Below are 24,231 nucleotides of genomic sequence, written 5' to 3'. Positions count from 1 at the left end.
GCACAGGTCCTTGGATTTCTGGCCCCGTGAACTTTTTGCTGCAACGTACAATCTGGTTCATTCTAAGGAGTCCCTGTGTGACTTGTTCTTACTTGTGCCTTAAGATACCAACCAGCTGGCATCTATCAAGTTTACATGCTTACTGACAGTTGATTGTCACATAATCTCCATAATCTAGCACAATTTACTTGTTTAATAACTACATTTAAGGGCTTCCCTGGTGGCGCAGTGGTTGAGAGTCCGCCTGCCGATGCAGGAGACACGGGTTCGTGCCCCGGTCCGGGAGGATCCCACATGCCGCGGAGCGGCTGGGCCCGTGAGCCGTGGCCGCTGAGCCTGCGTGTCCGGAGCCTGTGCTCCGCAACGGGAGAGGCCACAACAGTGAGAGGCCCGCCTACCACAAAAAAAAAAAAAAAAAAAAAAAAAAAAAAAAAATAACTACATTTAAGAAATTTGGGATAAGAGAGGTTTGGGGTTTTTTTTACCGCCCCCCCTTTTTTTTTTGGTAAATAAATTTATTTATTTATTTATTTTTGGCTGCATTGGGTCTTCGTTGCTGTGCCTGGGCTTCCTCTAGTTGCGGAGAGCAGGGGCTACTCTTCATTGCGGTGCGCGGGCTTCTCATTGCAGTGGCTTCTCTTGTTACAGAGCACGGGCTCTAGGCTCGCGGGCTTCAGTAGTTGTGGCACATGGGCTTTAGAGCGCAGGCTCAGTAGTTGTGGCTCACAGGTTGGTTTAGTTGCTCTGCAGCATGTGGGATCTTCCCGGACCAGGGCTCGAACCCGTGTCCCCTGCATTGGCAGGCGGATTCTTAACCACTGTGCCACCAGGGAAGTCCTCCCACCCCACCTCTACCTTTTTAATGAAAAAATTTTAAACTATGGTGACTGTATTAGTTTGGGATCTTTGGCTACAGGCGAACAGTCAGTTCTGATGGTGGACAAGCAAAACGGGAAATTTTCAGAGGGTTGATGCCCTGTTCACAGGTGCCTGGGAGGATGGAGGATCACATGTAGAAATAGCCCAGGCACCTGGAACTTTCCATCTCTTGCCTCCAGGCATGTCTGCCAAAACGAATGCCTCCATCACAAGCTTCAAGAGTTCTAATCCCAGCAAGAGGATCCACCCCACCCCCCCTTTACCACAATTATACTCAGAAGGGAATGGGCCATCCCTGCAAAGGGAATTATGTGTGTGTTAGCATCAGCAAGGGCTAACACTGGATTTCCTTACCTGCTGAAATTTTCATAATCTGGAATTGGAAATCCAACTCCTCTTTTTTTTTTTGGCTGTGCTGCACAGCATGTGGATCTTAGCTCCCTGACCAGGGATTGAACCCGTGGCCCCTGCAGGGGAAGCATGGAGTCTTAACCACTGGACCACCAGGGAAATCCCACCAACTCCTCTTTTATTTACACTTTTTATTATCAACAATGGCAAACATTTAAAATCAGTATGTACCTTCACTCGGCTCCATCAGTGATCACCGGTCCCAACTTGCTGGTTGTTTTTTGACTTTTTTTTTTTTTTTAAGTAAAAATGACACACATTGATGTGCTCACCTGGAAACACCTGCACCCCTAGTGAGAAGTATCAGTATTTTGTTCATCACGCTAAGCTCTTGGGTGGGGGGGTGGGGACTCTTGGGTTTTCCTAGGATTTAATTCTGATGAAAATATATCTGGAGTAACTATTTCTTCCATTTTGCTTTTTCTGTCTGGGCTCCAGGGGTTTAAGCCGAGCTCTGGAACGGTCCAGGAGTTGAATTTCCGCAGCAGCAAGAACGTGTGGGGTTATTTCAGCGTGGCTGCTGCTGGAGGCTTACACGAATTTGCCGATTCCCAGTTTGGGCACTGCTTCTCCTGGGGAGAGAACCGGGAAGAGGCCATTTCGTCAGTATCTCCCTCCCTCCCTTCCTTCCCCACCTCGCTTACGAGAAACTAAAAATTAGCCTGCTGCTTCAGATGCAGCAGCGCTTTAGGAGATGAAGAGCAGACCCTATTTTAAATACCCTATGTTGAAGTCCAAGAACCCAGTCTGTCCTCTTCCTGTACTTGAGATCCATGACATACATGAAATCAGTTCACCAAGGTCATTGGTCTTGAGCTTATTACAGGTCGATCTTGAAGGAGATCCAAAGAATGTTCAAGGTGATTCTAAAAGTTTAAAAGGTGCTGAGTACTATATCCTTTTTTAAAAAGGTGGTGCTGGTTGGGATGAGGATGGGGGTTCTTTTAAATTTAAATCTCATAAGTGGTTCCTGGAGAAACCTACACTGACAAGCTTACAAATTCCAAAACATCCACATCTTTTTTTTGTTGTTGTTGAAGTATAGTTGATTTATAATGTCGTGTTAATTACTGCTGTATAGCAAAGTGATTCAGTTATACCTATACATACATTCCTTTTTTTAATATTCTTTTCCATTATGGTTTATCATAGGACATTGAATATAGTTCTCTGTGCTATACACTAGGACCTTGGTGTTTATCTATTCTATATTTAAAAGCTTAACATCTGCTAATCCCAACCTCCCACTCCATCCTCCCCCAACCCCCTCCCCCTTGGGAACCACCAGTTTGTTCTCTATGTCTGTGATCCTGCTTCTGTTTCATAGATAGGTTCATTTGTGTCAAATTTTAGATTCCACATATAACTGATACCATATGGCATTTGTCTCTCTCTTTCTGATTTAGTTCACTTAGTATGATAATCTCTAGTTGCATGCATGTTGCTGCAGATGGCATTGTTTCATTCTTTTTCATGGCTGAGTAGTGTTCCGTTGCATATATTTACCTCATCTTCTTTATCCATTCATCCGTCAGTGGACATTTAGGTTGCTTTCATGTCTTGGCTACTGTGAATAGTGCTGCTATGAACATAGTGGTGCATGTATCTTTTTAAGTTAGAGTGTTGTCCAGATATATGCCTGGGAGTGGGATTGCTAGATCATATGGTAATTTTATTTTTAGTTTTCTGAGGAACCTCCATACTGTTTTCCACAGTGGCTGCACCAACTTACATTCCCACCAACAGTGTAGGAGGGTTCCCTTTTCTCCACACCCTCTCTAGCATTTGTTATTTGTAGACTTTTTGATGATGGCCATTCTGACCCGTGTGAGGTGGTACCTCACTGTAGTTTTGATTTGCATCTCCCTAAAAATTAGCAATCAGAACCCCCGCATCTTAACATTTTCTTCTGCCTTGACCTGGGAACAAAAAGGTAAACACCAGTTCAGTTCGTAAAATTAAACATTCTTGTCGAGGTGTCTTATGGAGTGAAAGACATTTCATTTGAAAAGCATTTAAATCTGTCTGGCCTGGGGCGCTTAGCCATGAATTAAATGGAATTTCCTGCTTTTGAGGGAGAGAGTTTCTTTGCCAGCTTTGAATAATTCATCCTTTTTTTTTTTTTTCCTCTTGCGATATGCGGGCCTCTCACTGTCGGGGGCCCCTCCCGTTGTGGAGCACAGGCTCCGGAAGTGCAGGCCCAGCGGCCATGGCTCACGGGCCCAGCCGCTCCACGGCCTGTGGGATCTTCCCGGACCGGGGCACGAACCCGTGCCCCCTGCATCGGCAGGCGGACTCTCAACCACTGCGCCAGCAGGGAAGCCCTGAATAATTCATGTTAATCAGTGAAAAATTGAGACGCTTGGAGCAAATAAGGATTAATAGAAGGTGGGATGGTGGTCAGCCAGCCCGGCTGTCTCTGAGTGAAGTGACCTGTGGCTTGTCCCATACTGTGAGTGGCCAGCGATCACTTCAGCAGAAGAGGAAGGAAAAATTCCAGCTCTTATTGCCATCAGTGTCCAAAAGGGGGATCAACTGTCCCCGTTTTCCCAGGACTGTTTCCCGGGATGTGGGATTTCTCAGTGCTGAAACTGGGGAAGTCCTGAGCCAACTGGGACAAGCTGGTCACCTTTGAACCCAGTGGCTCAGCCTGTAGATGCAGGTTCGGGTCCCACACCCACCTTGCAGTAGCCTATTTGACACCCTCATTTAACCTCCCTGCGTCTTCATTTTTCTCACCTTCCCGCTGGGGTCTCGTGGCCACTCTGTCACAACCTGCTGACAGCACGCGGGAGCATCGTAACTGGTGTGAAAGCTCTCCTCTCCCAGGAAGGGTTCTTATGCCCCCTCTTCCTCTGGTACCTTTCCCTGAAACATTCTCCCTATGATTTCATGGAGAGTGGAGGTTTCTGTCCTTTGGACTGGACACCCTGTTTGGGGGGAGGCAGCCCCTCTGGGAAACGGGAGGTGGTTACAGCCAAGCACATGTGGGCTGGTGACCACCATGCCCAGAGGGGTCACCGGTGTTAGCCACCTACTCATGTACCCCCCAGGCACACCGGACAGCTGTGCGGACAGGTAAAGAGCGGCTCGTTGTTGGGACACTGGGGGATTTTGATAGGTCTAGCGGGAGAGGGAGTCAGAGCAACTGGCATGGTTAATAGCAATTATAATCACTGTAATAAATCGTTTCATAGCAGTTAAGGTTTATTGTTGAGTGACCATGTGCTTTATTTATACAGACTGTCTAATTTTAATCCCCAAGCATCTGTGTGAAGGCAGGGTTATTCCCCCATCTTCCAGATGAGGAAACTGAGGCCCAGGCAGTTAAGTCACTGGCCCAAGATTTGCTGTACCAGTCAATGCTGGAGCCGACATTGCCCCAAGCCGTCTGACTCGGGGCCCTCCCTAAACTTCTGTGCGGTTCCGACTCACTTGAAACCACTCCAGAACTCTGATGACGCGTATGTTAATCGGGAAAACAATCCGTGTGCCTTCCCCTCAAGGAACATGGTGGTGGCTTTGAAGGAACTGTCCATCCGGGGCGACTTCAGGACCACCGTGGAATATCTCACCAATCTCCTGGAGACCGAGAGCTTCCAGAACAACGACATTGACACCAGCTGGTTGGATAATCTCATCGCCGAGAAAGTGCAGGTGGGGAGCTGCACGTGTCTCCCCTGGGGGTCCTGGAGCCCTCCTGGCTCCCCGTGGCTTTGGTCACTGTGGATACTGATGTGCAGAGTCTCTCCCAGGCCGAGAAGCCGGATATCATGCTCGGGGTGGTGTGCGGAGCCTTGAACGTGGCCGACTCGATGTTCAGGACCTGCATGACAGATTTCTTACACTCGCTGGAAAGGTGGGGCCCATGGGGTACTTCCTTTCCCCTCTTGGGATATGTGTTGGTGGCAAGTAAGGCAGACACATGCTTTATCTGGGTGTAAATCCATCACCAAGCGATTAGTGAACCTCTCCTACGTGCTTGCCTCTGTAGAATTCCTTGGATAAACCTGGAAGCCCTAGAAGAGGCTGGGGTAGGGGGCGGGAGGGGAGGGGTACTCAAGACCAAGGCAGCCGCCATCCTGCAGACAGCAGTGCGCTTCCTCGTGCTGACCTGTGCAAGCTACGTCGTAACACTCAGGGCTTCAGAGAGGAGGAGGTGGATTTGAGAAGCAAAGCGGGTTATAGGTCACCTCTACGAATGGTTCTTTCCCAGACCCTCACCTGAATCAGGTGACCAGTGAAATGGACCCTGTGGAAGTGGCCAGGAGCTCCCTCTTAGGATAGGCCAGGGTTTCCCAACCTCAGCACCGCTGACCTTTTGGGCTGGGTCGTCTTTTGTGGTGAAGGCTGTCCTGTGGGACAGGGTAGGAAGTTAGCGGTATCCCTGGTCCCATCCAGAGCATCCCCTCTCCCCCTGGAAGTCAGGACAATCAAGTATGTCTCCAGATATTGCCAGATGTCCTCGGGGTAGAGGCAGACCCCACATTGGAAACCACTGTGGTAGGCAAAGGAAACTACTGAAAGGGAACTAGAAGGGCGAAAGTTCTTAGCACTTGGATAATATGGTTTTGAATGGTAAATAGAATCACAGTCTGTGCATTTGTTTCTTTCACAAGCAGGTGGCAGAATTCCCACGTAAGGAATTTTTTTCAAGAAGAAGCAGTATGGTTATTGCTTCTCAGAGGAGCCTTTTTGAAATGTCACATCCTGTAGCAAGAGCAGTTTCCTTAAGTTCTAAGGGATGTCAGGTTCCTTGGGACTCTCCATTCCTTGCCTTTTATCAATCAGGTGTGTTGATAGTTAGAAGAGGCAAAGAGTGGGTGGTTTTTCATATCCAGGGGATGGATGGCTGCAGAGTTCTTGGCCACTCCCAAACTGACCACTGGTCTGTCTTCTCTCTCAGGGGCCAGGTCCTCCCCGCAGACTCTCTGCTGAACATTGTGGATGTAGAATTAATCTACGGAGGCGTTAAGTACATCCTCAAGGTAAAGGTCCCTGTTAGATGTCTCCCACGCTCTGGTGGCTCAAGGGAGTTTTATTTCTGCGACGGGCCATCCCTGCAGTGGATTTTCTCACGCTTGGTCCCTGGATTCCCCGTGCAGTCCCGTGACCTTGAAATCTAAGGTCTTTGGATTCTAGAACCCGTAGGCTTGAGCCACACACACAAGGCACGTTAGAGAGTGTATTGGTTTCCCGTGGCTGCCATAATGAAGTCCCATAAACTGGTGTCACTCCAAACAACAGAAATTTATAGTCTCTCAGTTCTGGAGGCCAGAAGTCCAAAATCAAGGTGTTGGCTGGGCCATGGTCTCTTTGAAGGCTCCCAGGGAGCATGCCTTCCTAGCTTCTGGTAGTGGTGGGTGCTCCTTGGTGGTCCTTAGCTTGTAGGTTGTCACACCAGGCTCTTCCGGTCTCTGGCTTTGTACGGCCACCTTCTCTGAGTGTGCCTGTGTCTGTCTGTCTGTCTTAACATCCTCACCCTTCTGTGCCTGTCTCTCTGGGTCTCTTCTCGTACAAGAACACCAGTCAGACTGGATTTAGGTTTCAGCCTAATCCAGCACAACCCCTCCTTAACTAACTACATCTGCAAAGACCCTGTTTCCATTAAGGTCACAAGCTGAGGTGCCAGGGAGGACATGAATGTGGGGGGACATAATTCAACCCCGTACAAAGTGTGAGCCGGACCGTTGCTCAAGAGCAGAGCGTCTGGGTGCATTTCCCCGGGCTGTGAGACTGGCTTTGTCCAGCATCTCTGCACCGAGAATCAATGTGTGGATTTCCGACTGCTTCCGGGTCTATCGCCGGCATCCCTGGAGCATGTCAGGGTTGCTCTTCTCTGTTGGACGTATCTGGTGACCCGTCCTGAGCCGTCCCAGGCCAATTCAGCAGAGTGTCAAAGAATATTTGAGATGTGCGCGCACAGGATGAGCCCCCCGGGGGTCCAAGCTGAGGTGGCCTTCGGACGCGATGAGTCCCCGGGAAGCCAGGGCCTCCCCAGCACTTCCCAGCCTCATATTCCATGGAAAAGGCAACAGAATTTTTATTTTCTCTTACTTGATTTTTAACATTGCTGAGCACACATTGAACTTTCAACTTTGGAGATTTTCAGGCTTCGTTCAGCCAAACGAGTGTGTCATCCACGTAACGTGTGTAAAATCGCTTCCCTTTTGCCCCTGATGCTTCCTGGCTACCTTTGGGGGCCTGGGTCCCCTCAACTTGATTTTAAATATGACACATGCTCGTTGCAGAAAATTTCCAAACAGCAAACAAGCATGAAGCGTCAGAAAAACAGTCCACCATGGGGGAGTTCCCTGGTGGTCTAGTGGTTAGGATTCTGCGCTTTCACTGCTGTGGCCCGGGTTCAGACGTTTTAGCAGACCTCTTTTCAGTTATTTTTTTCCTTATGCGTTGATTTTATAAAGTTGCAAATGTTTTTACTGCTTTGATATTATCACGGCCTATAGTTTCCCCCTGTTATTAGCAAGTTTCCCTTAACATCAGTTTAGAGTCTGCAGCATGGTCCAATAGAACTTTCTGCAGGTGTGGAAATGTTCTAAATCTGCTCTGTCCAGTATGGGCCACCTGGGGCTATGGAGCACTTGAAATGTGGCGAGTGTAACTGAGGAGCTGAATTTTACCTTCCATTTAATTTTAGTTAACTTACATTTGAACGTCTGGCTAGGGGCTACCATATTGGACAGTGCGGGTCTAGAACATTCCATGGCAGCACCCACTGTTGGAGAGCTCGTTTGATTCTGGGTTTTCCCGTTACCATAAATAATGTGGCAATAAATATTCCTCTATTTCTTGCCATCTTTTGTCACTATATATATTTTTAAGAGGTTGAGGGCTTTTTAGGGTGCTAGTTTTCTGAGAGAGAGCACATACTTTGAACTGAGGGCCAGGTGGGGCTGGTGTTTCAGATTGAAATGCAGAGCCGAGGCCAGGGCCTGGCCGTATATGTCTCCTTCCAGTGTCCCAGATCCACTGTGTGCCCCTGGGCAGGGCCAGGTCTAACGGGCAGAGCCCTGGTCCATGTCCAGGCCACTGATGGAGGCCCCAGGTCTGCCTCACCCAGACCAAGACCCCCATCTCCCTGGCTCCCAGGGCAACCCTGCTTGGAGACAGGATCAGAAGAAAGGCCTCAGCCCTCAAGGGCACACAGTGGACAGTGATGTCCGGCCTGGGACTACACCCGCGGCCGGCAGCCACTAGCCCACCCACAGGGCAGGTGTGGCTCACTGGCCCCGGGCTCCCTCCCTGTCGCTGCTCCCTTGGGGTGAGTGAGGGCTGGGCCTCGAGAGGTGAGGTGTCCACCCCAGCGCTCCCGCCGTGGACACTAGCCTTTGCTTGTGGTCGGGGGGCCAGGCGGTGCTCTGGGGGCACAGGGCCAAGCAGGCATCCTCATTTCAGGTGGGGACATTGAACTGTCCCCACAGGTGGCCCGGCAGTCTCCAACCATGTTCGTGCTCATCATGAATGGCTGTCACATCGAGATCGACGCCCACCGACTGAACGACGGGGGGCTGCTGCTGTCCTACAACGGCAGCAGCTACACCACGTACCTGAAGGAGGAGGTCGACAGGTGTGTGGTCGTGGAGGGCACACAGAGCCAGCTCTCCCCTTTAAGTCTGAGGGTCTTAGCTAAGGCACCTTCTCTGGAACATTCTGGGGCTCCTGGAGAGGTTAATGTCTCGGCTGGAATTCCATGCAGCTGGCAGGCATTTATGGGAGGCTCCCAGGAGGCCCTATTCTAGTGACTTGGGAGGATTCAAAGCCGAATGGGACGTGACTCCCAGCTCCAGGGCCTGCAAGGTGTGTGCTGAGTGCCAGAGGCTCCGGGCCTGAGCTGCAGTGTCCACACCCATCAGATCAAGGCTTGGAGAAGATGAGGCCATCCGATTAGGGAAGAGGCTATTTATTGAGCATCTGCTTACACCAGATGCCGGGCTAGGTGTTAGGATACAGCCGTGGTCATGACTCATGGAGTCTGTCGGGGAAGAGACACATCGAACAAGCAGATGGCGGCAGGGAAGCTCGCTCTGTGTCTGGATGGGTGGAGGACTGGATGGTCCGGAAGCACTTTGCACAGGGGCGTCGCGTGTCCTCCTGGTCCAGCGTGTCTGAGCTCACATGATGAAACACAGACCCTCCCACCCCCACGGAAAGGCAGCAAAGACCCCCCCGACCAAGAGAGTAAGATGGGGAGGAGTGGGGTTCCAGAGGCCCCGTGCCTGGAAAAGCTCCAGTTAGATTCCCTTCCGAATCCCCGATGGAAGAAGGTGGACTAGATTCATCCGAGATCGGTGTTTTTTTTTTTTACCTCTTTTTAACCCGTGTTCTATCTGCCAAGAATATTCAAGATGATTATAAGCTTTATCCACGGGGCATGCTCTTCCCAGTTCTAAGGTGAAGGCTTTCAGTGGGTCAGTATTTACTGAATAATAGTGATTGATTGCTTTCTCTATACCAGGGCCTGTTGGAATTATGTCAGGAAAAGGAACTAGTTTTCAGCCAGTAAAGGGTCCCAACCCAGCTCACACCCAAAGTCTCTGCGGTAACTGTCAAATGCTACCATTTGGGAAAAATGGAGTAAGTCCCTCAAACCACACACAGGGTGATGCTCACGGCTGCCTTTTAGGAAGGGAAGATGCTGTCGAAACCCTGACTCGGGCACCTGGGTCGATGGTCCTCCCCAGTCTCCCCACCACCTCCCCACTCCTTCTCTCTGCAGTTACCGAATCACCATCGGCAACAAGACGTGTGTGTTTGAGAAGGAGAATGATCCCACGGTCCTGAGAGCCCCTTCGGCGGGGAAGCTGATACAGTACATGGTGGAGGACGGGGGCCACATCGAGGCTGGGGGCAGCTATGCTGAGATAGAGGTGACCGCAGAGCTGGCCCCCCTGGGAGGGGGGTAGGGCTGCAGCCAGGTCTCCCTTACACCCCCTCCCGCAGGGAGGGCCATCTACCAATGCTGCTTCACCTAAGCCGGCAGACCTCCCCTCTCACCTGGGCTGTCATCTGCAGATTCCTAAGAGAGCCATGTGTGGGGGGCTCAGCCCCAATTCCCTGCAACATCCAAAGGGAAAAAAAAAATCTCAAAAATGTATACCTCCCCAGGAGTGAGTAAGAACCGATGAATGATCATGATGCGGACAGTTAAAAAGTGGTAAGCCAACAGAAGCAAAGCACTTCCCACGTGGCAAGCACTATGCTAAGCATTTTATCTGTCTTTAATTACCTCCTTTAATCTTCCCAGCACTCATATAAGTTGGACACAAATGGGACCCCCATTTTGCACATGAAGACACGGGGCCCAGGCAGGCTAAGGAACTCACTCAAGGTTACACCAAGCCAGGATTCAAACCCGGCCTCCATTCCCTGCTGCCCAGGAAAATAGTGATTTTTGTAATGAAAATATAGCAACGGTAGTAGCTGACGCTTGTCGGCCTCCTACTATGTGCCATCCTGCTTCATCCTTGTCAGTGCCCTGTGAGGCAAGACTGTCATTTCCTCCCATTTTACTGTTGGGGAAACTGAGGCTCAGAGAGGGGAAGGCACGTGCTGGAGATCACAGAGTGCTGGATGGGAGCAGGGGTTCCATCCCAGGCCTGGCTGACTTGGGTGCCCAAGCTGTGAACTTCTGAGCAAAGGGTGGGACAGTGCTGTCAGTCTGCAGCCCACACGTGACAACAAAACTCATCACGTCCACACGGCCAGACTCTCAGACCAGTTCAAGGGGCTGATGACTGTACTGCAATCATGTCCGTCATTCCCAAGAGGGTTTTCTCACTGCCTTTAAAAACCGGAGCTGCGGGCTTCCCTGGTGGCGCAGTGGTTGGGAGCCCGCCTGCCGATGCAGGGGACACGGGTTCATGCTCCGGTCCGGGAAGATCCCACATGCCGCGGAGCCGCTGGGCCCGTGAGCCATGGCCGCTGAGCCTGCGCGTCCGGAGCCTGTGCTCCGCAACGGGAGAGGCTGCAACAGTGAGAGGCCCACATACCGCAAAAATAAATAAATAAATAAAAATAAAAAAATAAAAACCGGAGCTGGTCACAAAATGCACCACATTTTAGGGATGTGTGTGTCAGTCACCCTACATCATACGATTCTTCTGTATTTCTAAGAGAGAGGCCTTCCTTTGGAAATAAAGCTCAGTCTCCACGTCTGTAAAATGGGTACAATGAACACCTGCCTCCCTGGCTGGCTCTGCAGGTGGAAAAAATTTATGCCCAGCGCTGTGCCTGGTACACAACAGATTGTGTAAATGCTGGTTCCCTCTCTACCCTCCGCTTGAACTCTGCCCACGGAGTCATTCAATGTAAATGACACGGTCCCTGCTCCAGAGTTACTAGTTTGGGGTGACACAGGCCAGTCCTAGTGGGCTCCATCTAATCTCTTCTCTCTGCAAAACAGGTGATGAAGATGATCACGACCCTGAATGTGCAGGAAAGCGGCCAGGTGAAGTATGTCAAGCGCCCAGGGGCTGTGTTGGAAGCAGGCTGTGTGGTGGCCAGGCTGGAGCTCGATGACCCTTCTAAAGTGCACCCGGTATGTGGCACCCGGCACAGCTACCCCTTGAGCCAGACAGGCTTGTGGCCCCGGCTCTCCTGCCACCACCTGCCCCCGGCAGCCAGCACGACGGGCGTAGGAGTGTGCCTGCCTGTGCTCGCGTCCTTCTCAGCAGCTTCCCATCCCACTTAGAATAAAGGCCATGCGTTTCCGATGATGTCCAGGACCCGCCCTGAGCTGTGCCCCGGCTTTCTTCCCTGGCTTCATCTCCTTTCCCACTACCCCTCCCTTAATCAAATGCTCCAGACCCGTCCCCCTGGGGCCAGTTCTGTCTGCCTGGAAAAACCTTCTCCCAGACGCTTACAGGGGAAGGGTTCTTCCTGTGAACTTTGACCTAAACATCATCCCCCAGTGCGTTATATAGAGCTGTCGTGTCTCCGTGACGTGACATGATTTACCCTCCTAGAGTAAGCCAGGCCTGCGGGGAGGTGGCTCTCGCCATTTATGCATGTCATTTTGTTTTCTCTACAATAATTAGTGTATATGCCCAGGAAAAAACAAAAGCTAGAAAAGCATTTTTTTAAAAAATCAAATCGACTCTTTTCTTCAGACTATTCTATTAGTTTCATTTGTTTTCCTCTCCTTCTTTTCATTATTCTTTTTAGAGGGATCCCAAAGCTAGAAATAGACTGAACTTTGTTAGATCGCCAGGAAGGTCTGTGCCTGCTTTGTGATTCCTTTTAGCAAACGTTTCCCGGGCTAGGTTCTTGAGACGGCTCCCAGCCACAGGTCAGGAGGCTCACAGATGCCCGTGAGAAAGACGGCCTTTGTAATTCAGCTCGGTAAGTGCAGTCAGAGGGGCTGCCCTTGGCTGCTGGCTGTGAGGGCCCAGGTGGAGAAGCCAGCAGCCGATTGTGGAGAAAGGAACCGGTCCGGTGAATCTTCAAGGGTGAGAGGAGCCTGCAGGGTTGGGAGTGGAGTCGAGGGACCGGAAGCTGAGGGTTCTGGGCCAGCAGAATAGCGTCGTCCCCCCCCCCCCCCCCGCAGCTCCTCGGTCCCAGTGCCTCACACAGTTGGTGTTGAGTGGATATTTGTAGAATAAATTAACAGACGAATGGGTACATTAAGTCAGTGTTGCCCCTTCGGGGAGCTTTTTATTTGGCGATCCTTTAAGGCTAAATGTTTATGATTTACAAAAAGCACGTACACTTGCATGAGAGTTTCCTAAATTTTCACCCTGCTAGGCATTCATCTTTGGGGTTCGAGTGAGACTGAAATAAATAGAAAAAAACAGGAAGATGATCTTGGTTTGAAAGCAAAGCAAAACAAAAACATCTGTCGACAAAAATAATAAACAGTCTTTACTAGGAATAGAAAAGAGGGGTTTTTTTTAAAAATTAATTAATTAATTAATTTTTGGCTGTGTTGGGTCTTCGTTTCTGTGCGAGGGCTTTCTCCAGTTGCGGCAAGCGGGGGCCACTCTTCATCGTGGTGCGCGGGCCTCTCACTGTTGCGGCCTCTCCCGTTGCGGAGCACAGGCTCCAGACACACAGGCTCAGTAGTTGTGGCTCACGGGCTTAGCTGTTCCGCGGCATGTGGGATCTTCCCAGACCAGGGCTCGAACCCGTGTCCCCTGCATTGGCAGGCAGATTCCCAACCACTGCGCCACCAGGGAAGCCCAGAAAAGAGTTTTATTTGAACCAAACTGAGGACCATAGCCCGAAAGACAACCTTTCAGATAACTCTGGGGAACTGCTCCCAAGGAGCATTTTTTTCAGCACAGTTTTATGTCTTGTCAGAACAAAGAGCATGAAACAAGTCAGGGATACATTCCTTCAAGGTTTCAAAACATACACACAGAAACAGAACAGATCAGCACGTACACAGCGAGTCCGTATGGGCTTGGCACCTGGTAAGGGAATCTTATCATCAAAGAAGTACCAGCATTGGCATGAAGGAAGGGAGGCATTTCATCTTTTTTTTTTTTTTTTTTTTTTTTTTGCGGTACGCGGGCCTCTCACTGTCGTGGCCTCTCCCGTTGCGGAGCACAGGCTCCGGACGCACAGGCTCAGTGGCCACGGCTCACGGGCCCAGCCGCTCCGCGACACGTGGGATCTTCCCGGACCGGGGCACGAACCCGCGTCCCCTGCGTCGGCAGGCGGACTCTCAACCACTGCGCCACCAGGGAAGCCCTCATCTTTATTTTTAACATGGACATTCTTTACTTCCGGTCAGTGTGCCCTTTCCTTTAATAATTAAAGCAGTTATACAATGTCTGTTTGATTGGCTACAAACTGGCTGCTCTAGTTAGCCCGAAATTCAAGTTAACTCATGTAGAAGCCAGAATGACTTCCCCAGATCTCAACATGGGAACGTTTTTTTAAAAATCACATCTGACGCCCTCCAAAATTATTTGGGGTACATAATTGACTCTGGGGGAAGGTTTGGAAACCTCACACAGGGGTGTGAATGTAGCAATTTTAACTTTCCAATACAATGTTTTCTTTCGTTCCCCCCTCCCTCGCAGGCTTCATGATAACCACATTATGTATATTGTGTATATTGTGTGTTGGTAGCTCTGCCTCGGCCCTTGGCTTGTATGTCTCATTCAGAGGCCACAGTGGCCTTGACCTCTGACTCCTGTGGTGTCTCATCAGGCTGAGCCCTTCACGGGAGAGCTCCCCTCCCAACCAACGCTGCCCATCCTCGGAGAGAAACTGCACCAGGTTTTTCACAGTGTCCTGGAAAATCTGAGGAACATCATGAAGGGCTACTGTCTGCCGGAGCCTATTTTTAGCATCAAGGTGGGTCACGTGTGCAGGGTAGGTGTGTATCTCATACACACGTGCATAGGTCCGTATGAAGAGCCAGGAGATCCCAGAGATCTTTATTGAGGTAAGAAATGAGAAAATGATTCATTCTCTGTTGTTTCTATCAAGGACCCATTCTCAGGAAATTCCTCAGTTTCATTGTAAACATCAGTGTATGCTTCTCTCTGATTATAAACTGTTGTAAAGGTGACATTGCTTTTTGGGGTTGGGTTCAGCTCAACACTGAGAATGTTCACATAGTAAGTTAAGAAAGGAGTCAATGTGGGTCACCCTCTTAAAGAGACAGCAAGGAAGGGGCTTTGTCCAGAAACACAACCCTGTTTATCATCCCAGGGTCCCGTTGTCTGTAGAGAAACAAGTCCTCAAATTTGCAGACCTCCGTGAAAGACCCATGCTGCTGAACTCGACGTCAGTAACTATAAAATTGTGCTACATCACATTCCATCCCAGAAAAGCCAATCACAGTGATGGTGGGGTCATAGTAATAACTCAGCCCTTGTCCTGTACATGCTATGTGCCATCTACTACTCTAAGTACTTGACCCTTATTAAGTCATTTCACCATCCCAACAACCTAGGAGGTAAGAACTGTTATTATTTCCATTTTACAGGTGAGGAAACTGAGGCACAGAGAGGCTACAAAATTTGCCTGGTTTCACCCATGAAGAGGCAAAGAGGGGACTTGAACCCTGGCCCTCTAGCTTCAGAATCCATGCACTTAGCCCCTAGGTTATGCTGCTTAATTGCTAGAATTACAACATTTTTTTTTAGTCTTTTTGCACTTGGCTGTGTGTGCATGGTTTCATTTTTAAACCTTACAACCACGTTATGGGGTTGGCGCCATTATCCTCCCCATTCAAAGACCATCAACAGTTCTGCTTCCGGGTGAGCCGGAAGCAGTGCAGTGCAGCTGTTAAGAGTCTCTGAGTCTGCCTCAGTTTACATCCTGGCTTTGCTTCCTACTAGCTGGGCGGCTTTGGGTAACTTAATTAACCTTTCTGTGTTTCAGTTTCCTCAACTGGAAAATGTGAATAATGATTATTCCTACTTCGTAGGGTTATCTCTGAGGATCAAATGAGAACGTGCAAATCCAGGTCCTAGAACAGTGTCTGGCACAAAGCCAGTGTCCCACAAATGTTCGCTTTTCCCAGGGCCTGGTGTTCTATCCCCACAAAAGTCTGGCTATTTGGATGCATGGAGAGGGGAGTGGGGCCTTCCTAGGTGGGGAAACTGGGCGTTCATTCCCCCTGTGGTCAGGGGGCCATTCTACTCTGGACTGTTCCACAGGCCACTGGGTCTAGATCTTTGACCACCCAGGTGCACGGGGCCTGGATGGGCTGAGTGTGTCGGCCGCCCCGTGGTGGGTGGCCGTGCCCATGCCCCCAGCACAGCCTTGGGCCGACTCTGTGCTCCCCGCTGCAGCTGAAGGACTGGGTGCAGAAGCTCCTGGTGACCATCCGGCACCCAACGCTGCCACTGCTGGATCTGCAGGAGATCATGACCAGCGTGTCAGGCCGCATCCCCGCCCCCGTGGAGAAGGCTGTCCGCAGGGTGATGGCCCAGTATGCCAGCAACATCACCTCGGTGCTGTGCCAGTTCCCCAGCCAGCAGGTGGGTGCCCCCCACCCCCACTCCAGCCCCGCTGGGAACTCATCTCCCCGTCGGTGCGGACGTCCAGTCTCTGATCAAATCTGGCTTCACGAGACCCACTTACAGCCGAGATGCTGGGGACTGAGAGTTTTCTTTCATGCCTTCTCTGCAGAATCGCAGCATTTTCCCCAAAGCAACAGTTGTTTAGAGGAACATAAACAGTTATCAGGCCTCACTCTGTGTAACTCGGCTTTGGAACAGGAGTAAACGGTGCAAATAGAGTGAGTGTTTTCCAAAAATACGCTGGCTGACACAGTAGAGGACATTGTGAGTTCTTCTTGCTAGTGTGTAGCACTGATTCTCTCCCTCTGCTTTGTGTAAGGTGACAATCTTGGGGCTATACGTATATATAATATTTTTTAAGAATGGAAACCATTTCCGGGTAGTATCAGAAATCTCTAATAATTCTACAATGGCCTCGTTTTGTTCTTTTTTGGGGGTGCTTTTATCAGGCATTTTAAAGGAAATCTGCATTTGGAAGAGCCACCTCTTTTTTACCTTCGTGCCCTCTGCCTGGTTATAAGGGCTGCCTCCCACCATCACCCCACCCACATGTCAGCAATTTGGGGCCCCCGAGGTCAGTGTAAGTCAGTTTATTCCCAGAGGTCAACCTCCAGGTTGGAGTATCATTCAGCCATAAAAAGGAATGAAATACTGATTCATGCTACACCAGGGATGAACCTTGAAAACATGATGCTTAGTGAAAGAAGCCAATCATTAAAGACCACATGTTGCCTGATTCCATTTATATGAAACATCCAGAACTGGCAAATCCATGGAGAAGAGGAAGTAGATTAGTGGTTGCCAGGGGCTGGGGGCAGGGGGGTTGGCAAGTAGCTGCTAATGGTTATAGGATTTCTTTGGGGGGAGAAGAAAACGCTCTGAAATTGGATAGTGGTGATGGTTGCACAGCTCTGTGAATATACTACAAAGCACTGAATTAATTGTACACTTTAAAAGAAGGGGGTTGGGGCTTCCCTGGTGGCGCAGTGGTCGAGAGTCCGCCTGACGATGCAGGGGACACGGGTTCGTGCCCCGGTCCGGGAAGATCCCGCATGCCGCGGGGCGGCTAGGCCCGTGAGCCACGGCCGCTGAGCCTGTGCGTCCGGAGCCTGTGCTCCGCAACGGGAGAGGCCACAGCAGTGAGAGGCCCGCGTACCGCAAAAAAAAAAAAAAAAAAAAAAAAAAGAAGGGAGTCGGAATATGATGGTATATGAATTCTATCTCAACTGAAAAATAATGAAAACAAAGCTCTCAAGGACCCCAGTTGAGAAAAATACACATTGGAACCTTCTAGGAATTTGTGATTGATGCAGGTTTTTCATTACATGTTTTTTTTGTTGTTGTTGTTTTTATGGTATTGTTATTGTTTTTATGGTGGGTCCTTCTGGTGGCTTCTGCGTGGCAACCAGATCGTGTGGTTTGAGTGGCCAGACCTGTCCTGTTTTCCCATGCAGATAGCCACCATCCTGGACGGCCATGCGGCTACCCTGCAGCGGAAGGCCGATCGGGAGGTCTTCTTCATGAACACCCAGAGCATTGTGCAGCTGGTCCAGAAGTGAGTCCTGGGCCCTCCTTGGGGTGTGGTTATCACACTCAGTTATCCATGTATTTATTGCCCCAGGGTGGTGCTATCTTAAGGGCAGGCTCAAACTGAGAGACAGTGCCTGGGGTCCGATACCCCAGTTACAGCCCCGGCACAGCCCTTCCTAACAGCAGAGCAAAGCAACACCCTTTACTTCAGTGAATCTCAGTTTGCCAGTCTGTAAAATGGGTATAAAAACACTTCACACACCGTAAGTCATTTTGAGCTATGAGCAGATTGATTTTTCTAAAGTGCTGACACATAGTGAGTCCCGTGGTAGCTTTGATTATGAGACAGTGGGATGAGATGGCTTTATAGGCTGTAAAGGTTTATACAGATTATCCTTGCGGTTTTGGGGGATCCTTGCAAAGGAGGAGTTGGCAAAGAATTTGTATTTTATCTTAAGTAGTTCTTGAGCGGGGGGAACTATTCTGATGATAAAATGAACCGCCCTTTTGCATGAAAACTCTACCCAGCAAGAAAGCTTTGCCTATAAGGACAGAATCCAAACATTCTCAGACTTCCGCGCATTAATTCAGCGCATGTTAGCCATGTGCCAGAAACTATCAGAGGTACAGAGGATATAGGACTATAGGAAAATGCCATCCTTTGCAGGGTGCTCCCTGGCTCATGGGGACTCATACTAACAATATAGGATTGCAGCTGAGGAAGGAGATTTGAGTTTGGATTCCCCACAAAGTGAGAGTCGCAGCTGAGGGCTAGGAAGGGAATCCCTTCCCCGGAACACTTTGACTGCTAACGCTAACCCATCCTTCAGCGATGGAAATGCCTAGAAGGAATGAACAAATGATAAACGAATCAAATTCCATAGCAGGTTTTTGTGTGTTTAAAAATAAATCTCAAAGCTCTGTCTTATGTGTGTTCGTGTGTGTTTTTAAAATCACATCTGAATAAAAGAGTATTTTAGGTTCTTACTCTCTTTTGTTGCCATTTGGTGATGCTGGGGTGAAGCTGCTTTCAGCTTCCGTAAAACTCAGCATCACATTCTCTTGAAAACTCAATTCCCTGTGTTCTGAAATAGTTTAGAAGAGGAAATGGTTTAAGGAACATCCAGGTTACCATTTGGTTTTAAAAGGGAAGTGAAATTTACACAGGGATCTTTTGGTAAATGTCCTTCAAGTTTTGTTTTGTTTTCCAGTCGTTTTGTCTTCCAAACTGTCTTTATACATTGAGTGGTTAATTGAAAATTTTTGCTTTTCAACCGTGCATGCAAGGCAGACCCCTTTCAGCATCCCAACTCTGTAAGTGTTTTTCCTTCTCTCTGGGGACGGGCAGGCATCATCCAAAGGCTCAGGCTTGGCCTCTCGTTGGATGTGTGACCTTGGGCAAGTCATTGCTCTCCCTGGCCTGTGGAGTTATTAGCACAAATGAACTAACTCACACATCCCTCCCAGGCCTAAAGATTAGAGGGAGCTGCCTCCAGTTTCTTTATTAGGGTTTTCTCCTTTTTCAAATCATAAAAGTCCTGGCTGTGGATAACTCCGGCACCCCAGGAAGTAGAGCTGATCACTAAGGCAGCCTTCCCTTCCTCCCCAGATACCGCAGTGGGACCCGGGGCTACATGAAGGCGGTGGTGTTGGATCTCCTGCGAAGATATTTACTGGTTGAACACCATTTCCAGCAAGGCAAGAGTCGCCACCGCAGGCATTGGTGACAAGCCCACAGGGGCAGGGGGGGCCCCGAGCCTTACCCCACGTGGCCTTTTGTCTCCCTGCAGCCCACTACGACAAGTGTGTGATAAACCTCAGGGAGCAGCTGAAACCAGACATGTCCCAGGTGTGGGACTGCATCTTCTCCCACGCGCAGGTGGCCAAGAAGAACAAGCTGGTGATCATGTTGATCGTAAGCAGGAAAAGTCGCCCTTTACCCAGAGTGGGGGTAGCTCAGGGCTCCACCAACGTTTTCTGGAAAGGGCCAGAGAGTAAATATATTAGATTTAGCCCAGGATATGGTCTCTGTCCTGACCTCTCAATGCTGCTGTGGCACGGTGTAAGCAAATGGGCATGGCTGTGTCCCAGTAAAACTTTGCTTATAAAAACTAGGCAGTAGGTAGGATTTGTTGACCCCTGGGGAAGATGATGACTAACCCACAAAGCACCTACTGTGTGCCCGGCACTCCTGCCATGCTTTACAAATGCTAACTTGTTTAATTCCCACAGCAGCCCTAGGAGGTCGGTACCGGTACCGTTCTCATCCTCCTTTGACAGAGCACAGAGAGGTGAAATCACTTTCCCAAGGGTACCCAGCTTATAAGTGCAGAGCTGGGATTTGAACCCACAGCATGGCTCCAGAGTCATGAGCTATGATTAGTCAAGGGATATTGGATTCTTTTTTTTTTTTTTTAACATCTTTATTTGAGTATAACTATTTTACAATAGTGTGTTAGTTTCTCCTTTACAACAAAGTGAATCAGTTATACGTATACATATGTTCCCGGATATTGGATTCTGAGTCCTCTGGTAGGGCTTTCATTTTGCCTTCTTGGTGAAGCGTGGAATATCTTTGTTCTTATTGCTCCTCCTACCAGCTAATAATTAGCAATCCTTTATAGCTAAAGACGTTTTTCCTTGACGTGACTTAGAAAATGCAGGATCAGCAGATAGTAGCAGAGACTTGGGCTTGGCTAATAGCAGGAAGAGGTCGGCAGATTGTTTTTCTGTAAGGGGCCAGAGAGTAAATATTTCAGGCTTTGGCCATGCAACCTATGTTGAAACTACTCAGTCCTGCCATTGTAGCGTGAAAGTGGCCGTAGACAATATGTGAATGAATGAGTGTGGCTCTGTGCCAGTAAAACTTTATTTACAAAACTGGGCAGTGGGCCAGATTTGGGCCTGGGCTTATAGGGCAGTTAGCACCCTAACAAGATGGATTCATAAATATTGATATTTTTGTAAAGAATCATTAAAAAATCTCCTAGTGCAGCGTGAGATTCTCTTAATCCTGGCTGTACTTGACAACCACCTGGGGTGGGGATGGGGGAGCTTTTAAAAAATACAGATGCCCAGGCCCCACCCTTGGTCCATTAACTCAGGGTTTCTGTGGATGGGGCCCAGGCATTAGTACTTTCTGAAAGCTTCTCCAATGGAAAGTTTAAACGGGGACTGTATATTAGATAATAATATTGGCTTAGTGTTCAGTTTTTGGAGTGTTTTAACAGTTCTACAGTTAGCTGGGGAAAGATCTTTTTTCTCAAAGGGGTCCATTCTGAAGTAGTGGGAAGGATCATGGTGTCTGCAACTGAAAGAGAGAAAGAGAAAAGAGTGAGTGTGTTTGTGTGTACAGGCATGCATGCATGCTTACTAGAAAAGCAAATGTGAAAGTTTAGCAATTGCTGAATCTGGATAATTTTCAATGTACTGATCTCCTGTAGTTTTGAAGTTCTTCAAAATTAAATTTGGGGGACTTCCCTGGTGGCGCAGGGGTTAAGAATCCGCCTGCCAGTGCACGGGACACGGGTTCATTCCCTGGTCCAGGAAGATCCCACATGCCACGGGGCAGCTAAGCCCATGCACCACAACTACTGAAGCCCGCGAGCCACAACTACTGAGCCCACATGCCACAACTACTGAAGCCCGCGTGGCTACAGCCCGTGCTCCATGACAAGAGAAGCCACCTCAGTGAGAAGCCCGCGCACCGCAACGAAGAGTAGCCCCCGCTTGCTGCAACCAGAGAAAGCCCACGCGCAGCCACGAAGACCCAATGCAGCCAAAAATAAATAAAATTTTTTTTAAAATTAAATTTGGGAGGAAGACTCCCCATGTGATTGCAACATGCAGCCAGGATTGGGAACTTAAGACCAAGGACATATCTAGTCTTGGGGGGAATTTCACTGCTAAAATAATATAACCCTTTTCTCAAAGTACCTCCTTTGGATGGAGTCTTTTTAAGTGTGAGTGTCTGTAAAACAAAGGATGCCTATAATTTATTACAGTCCACTCACCATTTGTTCATCGGCCAGGGCTTGGGTCTGTGGGTTATTCTGCTGTTTGCTACTCTTTGTGTACATAATAACTCTCTTGGGGCGAAGTTCTTAAAAATAATGTTCATCAGAGGATGGCCTGGGGAAGAGGATGGCCTGGTGGAATGGCCCCCAGATCAGAGGACTAGGGCACTGCCAAGGGGCTTCTTGGTGAAGGAGGCTAAAAATGTTGTAGCAGGTGTAGTTTGGGGGTTATATGTGAGATTCATTATTCTTCTGGCTCTCTTGTTTCCATTTGCTAGAAAATGGTGAGTTCTTTGCATTTGACGGTATTTGATGCTTTGGAGATTTTGAGCAAAGACTTGTTAATTGAGTGATTACTTGGAAATGAAATTTTTTTGAGCCTTTACAGGGAACCTCATTTCTTTTTTTTTTTTTTTTTTTTTTTTAACATCTTTATTGGAGTATAATTGTTTTACAATAGTGTGTTAGTTTTCCCTCTACAACAAACTAAATCAGTTATACATACACACATGCTCCCACATCTCCTCCCTCTTGCATCACCCTCTCTCCCACCCTCCCTATCCCACCCCCCAGGCGGTCACAAAGCACAGAGGTGATCTCCCTGTGCTATGCAGCAGCTTCCCACCAGCTATCTAATTTACATTTGATAGTGTATATATGTCCCTGCCACTCCCCCACTTCGTCACAGCCCACCCCTCCCCCTCCCCATATCCTCAAGTCCATGCTCGAGTAAGTCTGTGTTTTATTCCCGTCCTACCACTAACCTCTTCATGACATTTTTTTCCCTTAGAGTCCATATATATGTGTTAGCATACGGTATTTGTTTTTCTCCTTCTGACTTACTTCACTCTGTATGACAGACTCCAGGTCCATCCACCTCATTATAAATAACTCAGTTTCATTTCTTTTTATGGCTGAGTAATATTCCATTGTATATATGTGCCACATCTTCTTTATCCATTCATCTGCTGATGGACACTTAGGTTGCTTCCATGTCCTGGCTATTGTAAATAGAGCTGCAATGAACATTTTGGTACATGAGTCTTTCTGAATTATAGTTTTCTCAGGGTATATTCCCAGTAGTGGGATTGCTGGGTCGTATGGTAGTTCTATTTGTAGTTTTTTAAGGAACCTCCATACTGTTCTCCATAGCGGCTGTATCAATTTACATTCCCACCAGCAGTGCAAGAGGGTTCCCTTTTCTCCACACCCTCTCCAGCATTTATTGTTTCTAGAGTTTTTGATGATGGCCAATCTGACTGGTGTGAGATGATATCTCATTGTAGTTTTGATTTGCATTTCTCTAATGATTAATGAGGTTGAGCATTCTTTCATGTGTTTGTTGGCAATCTGTATATCTTCTTTGGAGAAATGTCTATTTAGTTCTTCTGCCCATTTTTGGATTGGGTTGTTTGTTTTTTTGTTATTGAGCTGCATGAGTTGCTTATAAATTTTGGAAATTAATCCTTTGTCAGTTGCTTCATTTGCAAATATTTTCTCCCATTCTGAGGGTTGTCTTTTGGTCTTGTTTATGGTATCCTTTGCTGTGCAAAAGCTTTTAAGTTTCATTAGGTCCCATTTGTTTATTTGTGTTTTTATTTCCATTTCTCTAGGAGATGGGTCAAAAAGGATCTTGCTGTGATTTATGTCGTATAGTGGGGAACCTCATTTCTGAACGTCAATTCAGTAGTCATAGGACTTTGCTAGTGACAAAACAAAGAAAACAAAACATGATGCTGTGAACTAAAATATACACCATGGGACCACTTCACAAAAGTTAACAAGAAAGAGAGAGAGAGTATTTTAGACTTTTGTGTGTAGAGTGTAGTGGCCAGATTTTAAAATTTTTCATACAAAACTTGTCTTGAGTCTTTCCTCTCTTATTTATTTTTTATTCCTATCTTTGGCCATGCCACATGGCTTGCAGGATCTCTCCCAACCAGGGATTGAACCCAGGCCGCGGCAGTGAAAGCCTAGAATCCTAACCACTAGGCCACAGGGAACTCCTGAGTCTTTCCTCTCTTAGAAAACCACTAGCCTGTTTGTTGGACGGCGCCTGCGTTCTGTGCTATCCTTGGAGCCACAGGCTGGTGGAATGATGGAGACTAATGCCACCGCCACTTGATAAAGCAAATCAGAATTTGGGAGGGAGAGAAAGTTTAGAATAATTTCCCACGAGATTTCTTCAGCACTGACATGCTATGTGTTTGTGTACGAGTGTGAAATATTAATATGTTAAAAAAAATTTTTCTGTTTGTAAAAACAGTGTGGGCTCATTCTAATTAGGAAAATGCAGAAGCAGATGTGGAAAAGAATGACCCCTGGCCCCACCATCTGGTGACCACTTGGAGAACGGCCTGGTGCAAGGAAGCGGGGTGTGATGCCCAGGCATT

At 48.4% G+C, this 24,231-nt stretch overlaps 1 protein-coding gene across 8 annotated transcripts in view; it reads left to right on the top strand.

Moving 5' to 3' along the window:
• The window catches only part of ACACB (acetyl-CoA carboxylase beta), a 109,189-nt gene that overhangs the window by 40,666 nt on the left and 44,292 nt on the right, over positions 1-24,231 (top strand). For all 8 annotated transcript variants that reach the window (XM_067014676.1, XM_067014681.1, XM_067014677.1 and 5 more), the window contains 12 exons: positions 1,729-1,892; positions 4,797-4,947; positions 5,046-5,149; positions 6,197-6,278; positions 8,733-8,878; positions 10,028-10,178; positions 11,714-11,848; positions 14,467-14,613; positions 16,062-16,250; positions 17,747-17,847; positions 19,432-19,520; positions 19,613-19,737. In XM_067014676.1, coding sequence (XP_066870777.1) covers positions 1,729-1,892; positions 4,797-4,947; positions 5,046-5,149; positions 6,197-6,278; positions 8,733-8,878; positions 10,028-10,178; positions 11,714-11,848; positions 14,467-14,613; positions 16,062-16,250; positions 17,747-17,847; positions 19,432-19,520; positions 19,613-19,737 — 1,584 coding nt within the window. The remainder of the gene's footprint in view (positions 1-1,728; positions 1,893-4,796; positions 4,948-5,045; positions 5,150-6,196; positions 6,279-8,732; positions 8,879-10,027; positions 10,179-11,713; positions 11,849-14,466; positions 14,614-16,061; positions 16,251-17,746; positions 17,848-19,431; positions 19,521-19,612; positions 19,738-24,231) is intronic.

Source organism: Kogia breviceps, chromosome 15 (genome assembly GCF_026419965.1).
Source record: "Kogia breviceps isolate mKogBre1 chromosome 15, mKogBre1 haplotype 1, whole genome shotgun sequence".
Taxonomy (NCBI): Eukaryota; Metazoa; Chordata; class Mammalia; order Artiodactyla; family Physeteridae; genus Kogia; species Kogia breviceps.
Note: the sequence above shows the minus strand (reverse complement) of the source record. Positions and strands in the feature narration are given on the sequence as shown.